The sequence below is a fragment of the Sinocyclocheilus anshuiensis genome, unplaced genomic scaffold (assembly GCF_001515605.1).
Source record: "Sinocyclocheilus anshuiensis isolate Anshui unplaced genomic scaffold, SAMN03320099.WGS_v1.1 scaffold355, whole genome shotgun sequence".
NCBI classification, from domain to species: Eukaryota; Metazoa; Chordata; class Actinopteri; order Cypriniformes; family Cyprinidae; genus Sinocyclocheilus; species Sinocyclocheilus anshuiensis.
In genome coordinates this window covers 2430134-2436514 of record NW_015549571.1, presented here as the reverse complement: position 1 = coordinate 2436514, position 6381 = coordinate 2430134, and the positions used below count along the sequence as shown (strand labels likewise).

General features: G+C 37.5%; 1 protein-coding gene across 1 annotated transcript in view; it reads left to right on the top strand.

The window, feature by feature from the left end:
* LOC107657358 (pre-mRNA-processing factor 40 homolog A-like) overlaps positions 1-6381 on the top strand; it is a 43816-nt gene that overhangs the window by 21127 nt on the left and 16308 nt on the right. The window contains exons 15-21 of the mRNA XM_016445401.1: positions 74-238; positions 836-944; positions 2384-2534; positions 2659-2792; positions 4919-5033; positions 5362-5453; positions 5539-5655. Coding sequence (XP_016300887.1) covers positions 74-238; positions 836-944; positions 2384-2534; positions 2659-2792; positions 4919-5033; positions 5362-5453; positions 5539-5655 — 883 coding nt within the window. The remainder of the gene's footprint in view (positions 1-73; positions 239-835; positions 945-2383; positions 2535-2658; positions 2793-4918; positions 5034-5361; positions 5454-5538; positions 5656-6381) is intronic.

Here is a 6381-nt window from a genome sequence, read left to right as displayed (position 1 = left end):
TGTGTGTGTGTGTGTGTGTGTGTGTGTGTGTGTGTGTGTGTGTGTGTGTGTGTGTGTGTGTGTGTGTGTGCAGTGCTCTGCCTAAGCTGAGTGAAAAGAAACAAGCGTTCAATGCTTATAAAGTCCAGACAGAGAAAGAGGAAAAGGAAGAAGCCAGAATCAAATACAAGGAGTCTAAAGAGACTTTCCAGCGCTTCCTGGAGAACCACGAGAAGATGACCTCAACCACACGATACAAGTGGGTTTTTTAAGCCGTTTTGATGACAACATTATTCAATGCTCACTCGACATCACAGTGTAGACCTTGTATTTTGGGTTGGAGATTTGAAAAGCCTAGCAACTGTATAGCAACACACTAAAAAAAATACTCAGAACACCTTAGCAACTGCATAGAAATGCCCTGGCAATCACCCTCACTTCAGATTTGCATGCACAAGCACCACTCTCGTTTTTAATCCAGTATTACTATAAACAAGGTTAATGACTTTTCAGCTCTCTTTGTCTGTCATTGAGTAAAATCACATCAGCAGTGTTCTCATGGTGACTTTTTGGGAGGTTAAATGATGTTATTGGTGTAAATCTCACCTGTATATAACAGTGTTGTTTGTCGTGAGTCCCTGTCTGCACTGTGTCATACGGTCTCAGAGAGACTGTTATTAATTACTAGTTCTGTGACGTTAATATCCTGCAATATCACTGCCCCCTACTGACTAGCTTATGACCTGCAGCAACGTTCATTCACATGGATGAACTCATGCTTTATTAAATATTACGGCAAAAGTTGTTGTTCTTTAAGCAGTGGTTGTTTGTGAGTAAGTTGTCTTGTCTTGTGCAGGAAAGCGGAGCAGATGTTTGGCGATCAGGAAGTGTGGTCATGTGTCCCCGAGAGAGACCGGCTGGAGATCTACGAAGATGTGCTGTTTTATTTAGCAAAGAAAGAGAAGGTTTGATTGGCTGATTCTGTTTATTACTGTAGAAGAGAGAGCAGTGATAATCTAATAGCCTGCTAATTAGTTTTTTCTATTAAACAGTTTAAATGCTGATATCACTTTCATTTGGATGCATTTTAATATGCAAACGCTAATTATAAAGCAATAAACCAGATGTGGCTGTGCATTACAGTGATTAAGGGATGTTGTTAGGTGTGACGCATTGTAAAAAATCACTAACACACAGTGGCTTATTATAATTAAAAAACTTTAGCAACTGCAATAAACATTGTCAAGAAGTAATTCCGTTTATTAGAAGAAAATAGATCAGTAAATAATTCTTCCAAGTAATATAACTCATTAGTTGAACAGTAGGCTGTTTATATTTGCCAACCACTAATATAATCAAAAATATTTTTTTTGTTGCATTTAATTTAAAATTCACTTGATTTGTGCTTAAACCTCCTGATACAATCAATAGTGCCTTTATATGTGAGTGTGTTTGCATCATGAAAACTCTGGAAAATGTGCTTAATTGTCAAGAAAATAATGGCATTTATAAACAGTGCAAATATTCTTCATGCGCTTAAAGTCAGCTCGATTTTTATGTATATACACTACCGGTCAAACATTTGGGATCAGTAAGACTTGTAATGTTTTTTTAAAGAAGTCTCTTCTGCTCATCAAGGCTGCATTTATTTGATCAAAAATACAGAATAAAACAGTAATCTTGCAAAATGTTATTACAATATAAAATAATGGGTTCTATTTTAATATCCTTTAAAATATAATTTATTTCTGTGATGCAAAGCTGAATTTCCATTAGCCATTACTCCAGTATAAAGTGTCGCATGATCCTTCAGAAATCATTCTAATATGCTGATTTATTATTAGAATTATCAATGTTGTTGCCAAATATTCTTTTGGAAACTGCAATAATTTTTTCAGGATTCTTTGATGAATAAAAAGTTAAAAAGAAAAGCATTTATTCAAAATATAAATCTTTTCTAACAAGCTAAATATTTGCTATCACTTATCAATGTAACACATCCTTGCTGAATAAAAGTTTTCATTTCTTTCAAAAAAGAAAGAATAAAAACTGTATGTATATTGTTAGAAAAGATTTCTATTTTAAATAAATGCTCTTCTTTTTAACTTTTTATTCATCAAAGAATCCTGAAACAAATTATCACAGGTTCCAAAAAAATATAAAGCAGCACAAAAGTTTCCAGCACTGATAATAAATCAGCATATTTCTGATCCCAAACTTTTGACCGGTAGTGTGTTAAACAAAAACTTCAAACATAGATCATCTACTCAGAATTTGGAGTTGTATCTTTATGCTTTACTTTTTGTTCATCAAAAAAAATGTTTAAAAGCCCTCCCTGTATATATAGTTTTTGTCCTGTCTGCAGTCTAATTTTACATGATCCTAACTCGAAGCTTTCTATCAGGAACAAGCCAAGCAGCTGAGGAAGAGGAACTGGGAAGCTCTGAAGAACATTTTGGACAATATGGCCAATGTGACGTACAGAACTACGTGGTCTGAGGCACAGCAGTACCTACTGGATAACCCCACCTTTGCTGAAGATGAGGAGCTACAGAGTATGAACACACACACACACACTGTACTGCCACCTCCACACGATGATGCTTTTAACCCGCATAATGAGAGCGAGTGTGTTTGATATAGAGGAAGCTTTTATCTTTGTGTCTGTGTGTGCGTTAGACATGGACAAGGAAGATGCTCTGATCTGTTTTGAGGAACACATCCGTGCTCTCGAGAAAGAGGAGGAGGAAGAGAAACAGAAAACTCTGCTGCGGGAGAGACGCAGACAGCGCAAGAACAGAGAGGCTTTCCAGGTGACACACTCACTCACTCACGCACGCACGCTCGCTCGCACGCACGCACGCACGCACACTCACACACACACACACACACGAGACTCTGTCCTGGTTTGTCCGCTGCATCACATGTCCAGCTTTCTAATATGAAAAACTCTCACCTTGATTAATTGGAACTTGATGCTGGAATATCAGCTGATGTCTGTGATGACAGATGATCTGTTTGACCGAGTTTAGGGTACTGCAGAGCATTGTGCAGAGAGGAAGCCAGAATGAAATAAATTAATAATTAAATTAGGGATGCACCGAAATGAAAATTCTTGGCTGAAGCCGAACAAAATTAAACACTGGGCTGAAGGCCGAATACCGAACACGGTTTTTCACATTTTTTCCCCCATGTAGGCCTATTTTGTAGGCTTATTACTGCATAAATTAAATAGCCAAAATGTGCTTTTTACTGTTTTGTCCTGCTTTTCAAATAAAAAATCAATTACAAAGCATAATTTAAAAATATTTACTTAACACTGAACATTTTTTTTTACATTCTATCAGACATTATACCAACAAAGCACAATTTATCTTAAAATTAATAAGTTAGTATAATAATATTTTTTGGCCATTTTTGAGACTTGAATCAGGCATGTATTTTTTACTGTACAAATAAAGGCAGCCTTTCTGAGCAGAAGAGAATTCTTTTAAAACATTAGAAAATATTACAGATCCCAATTTGAACACTATGTGTGAATGTTATAATAAATGTATTAATAGAGTTGTTGAAGGGTAATTATTATCATTATTATTGTCTTTTTTATTTTATTTTACAGAACAACAGTAAAATTACAATACTATCATTTATGAATGTCGATGGAGTTCTTGCTTTTCTCTGCTTTTATTTTGGCAGAATCCCACAGGAAGATCTCAGTGCTTCTTTTTGTTGACAACAGCATGCAGATTTATAAATGATTCTCATTACGAATTTGGGGAGATATTTGTTGCACGTATCACATTGTCACATGCCTTTAAAAAAAATCACAAAAATGTTACTGAGCAACTGACGAGTAACACATTTCAGCACAGATTTTCCTCATGCTTTGGACTTTGAACCCTGGCGCCGCGAGCTCGTGCAGCGCTGTCAGAATACATTGCTTATTTCGGTTGCCGAACATTCGGTGCATCCCTAAATTAAATAAATAAATGAAACATCACTGGCATGTTTAAGGCAATTTATTGAGAATTATTGATAATTGGCAATGAATCAATAATATGGGTTCAAACTGCATACAACAACTGACTCTAAATTGTGTCAACCACACATTTGGAAATTTACTATTTAAAGGGATAGTTCACCCAAAAATGAAAATTGTCATTAATTACTCACACTCATGTTGTTCCAAACCCGTAAGACCCGTGTCAGATGTGCCACGCGGACACGCTGTTTACGTCGTTTACGCTTTGATTTGAACATAAACCGCGTATCCGCGTGACACAGCTGACACAGAATAGCATACGCAATTTACATTCAGTGTATACTCTCCAAAATGGCACTACAGGGTGATGCGGAGGAGACGAACTGTTGAATAAAGTCGTTATTTTTTTTTCTTTTCTGCACAAAAAGTATTCTCGTAGATTTGTAAAATTACGGTTGAACCCCTGATGTCACATGGATTATTTTACCGATGTCCTTGCTACATTTCTGGACCTTGATAATGTTAGGACCCTTGCTGTCTTTGCAGGGTCAGAAAGCTCTTGGATTTCATCAAAAATATCTTAGTTTGTGTTCTGAAGATGAACGAAGGTCTTACGGGTTTGGAACCACATGAGGGTCAGTAATTAATGACAGAATTTTCATTTTTGGGTGAACTATCCTTTTAAACCTCCCATGTTATTATCTACTGACACCGTTGCAGACTGGTTTGGATCAAATTACAAATATTAGAGTGCAATTGTTTGCAATTTTGAAACACTGAAAATCTTACCAAAGCAAACTAAGCACATGTTATTTTTTATAACCAGTGGCTTGCTAAAAACATTACCGATGTTAATGCTTTGCTCTCTGAGAACATGAGGACTGCTAAACCGAACTGACTGAGGAGTAAAGGACAAGAGCACTGGCATGTTTGTGAAGCGTTGTGTGTGTTTTTCAGAAATTCCTGGATGAGCTTCACGATCATGGGCAGCTGCACTCCATGTCTGCCTGGATGGAGATGTACCCAACCGTCAGTGCCGATATCCGCTTCAACAACATGCTGGGCCAGCCAGGTCTCTCTCTCTCTCTCTCTCTCTCTCTCTCTCTCTCGCACAAACACTCAGAGCGTGGCAGGCTTTGATGCTGATGAATAATACATGTAAAAGGGTCCTGTCCTCATTTCTGATGCTGTCTCCATTTCACCAGTACACTCTCTGAACTCCACATGACTTTGATACGTCAGCACTTAAATATATTATCCTATGATTAAGTCTACATTACTTAGCAGAATAGTTGTTTATTGTATATCATAATTATGATGAGTTGCTTTAAAATATTGGTGTTTTTATTGTAAAAAGTTGCTCAGTCGTGTTATGCTTTGTGTATATATATTTTTTTTAGGCTCCACCCCTCTGGACTTATTCAAGTTTTACGTGGAGGATCTGAAAGCTCGTTATCATGATGAGAAGAGAATCATTAAAGACATCCTGAAGGTGAGTGAGAGACTGTGACGTCAGTGTTTCACATCAGATCAGTGCTGAAGCCCTTGATGAAATGTGTGTGTGTGTGTTTGTGCAGGATAAGGGCTTACTGGTGGAGATCAACACGGGCTTCGAGGAGTTTGGCTCAGTGATCAGCTCAGATAAACGCGCCACCACACTGGATGCAGGAAACATCAAACTGGCCTTCAACAGTGTAAGCAGACTGCCCTGCTGTTATTTATACTCTTATTCAAATTAAAGGCAAAACATTATGCTTTCCATCTGACATGAAGGCTGTGAAAGGTTTATTTGCACATAATAGAAAAAAGGGTTGACCCTGGGATTGAATACTTGGTAACCTAAGGACAAGAGAAAGGACGTAGGTGAGTGTGTCATTGAGTTATGAGGCTGTAACTCGTGTACTACTAAACTAATTACAGCATAAGTATTTTAATGCAGGAAACTTGTTGGTTGGTGGAAGAACAAACATCAGTAACAAAGAAACATTATTATGGCAAATAAAAGGAAAATATGGAAGAGAAAATCATAAAGATTGGGATATCTAAATGTTGAAAAAGCAAACTTAATGTACCAATGCACTAGCGTTGGGCGGTATACCGGTTCATACCGAATACCAGTGTTTATTTTTGTTATGATATGAATTTTTAAAATACCGCAATATTTTTAAGCGTTGTTGTATGTCGCTTGAACAACGTTCGGAACGCGACACTGTTTGAAAGTGGTCCCTTTTCACTGTTGCACTGTGGTGAGGGAACAGCTGTATGTGTTACTAAGCGTGAAAGTTCCGAAAACTGAAGCTGTAGAACTAATAGAACGTGATGACACAGAAGAACTCATACACAGTATCCACATTGACCGCCACAAATATCCACCGCCCCCTGCCATCAGCTCCCGCGTCTCACACACACGAGCGCGACTT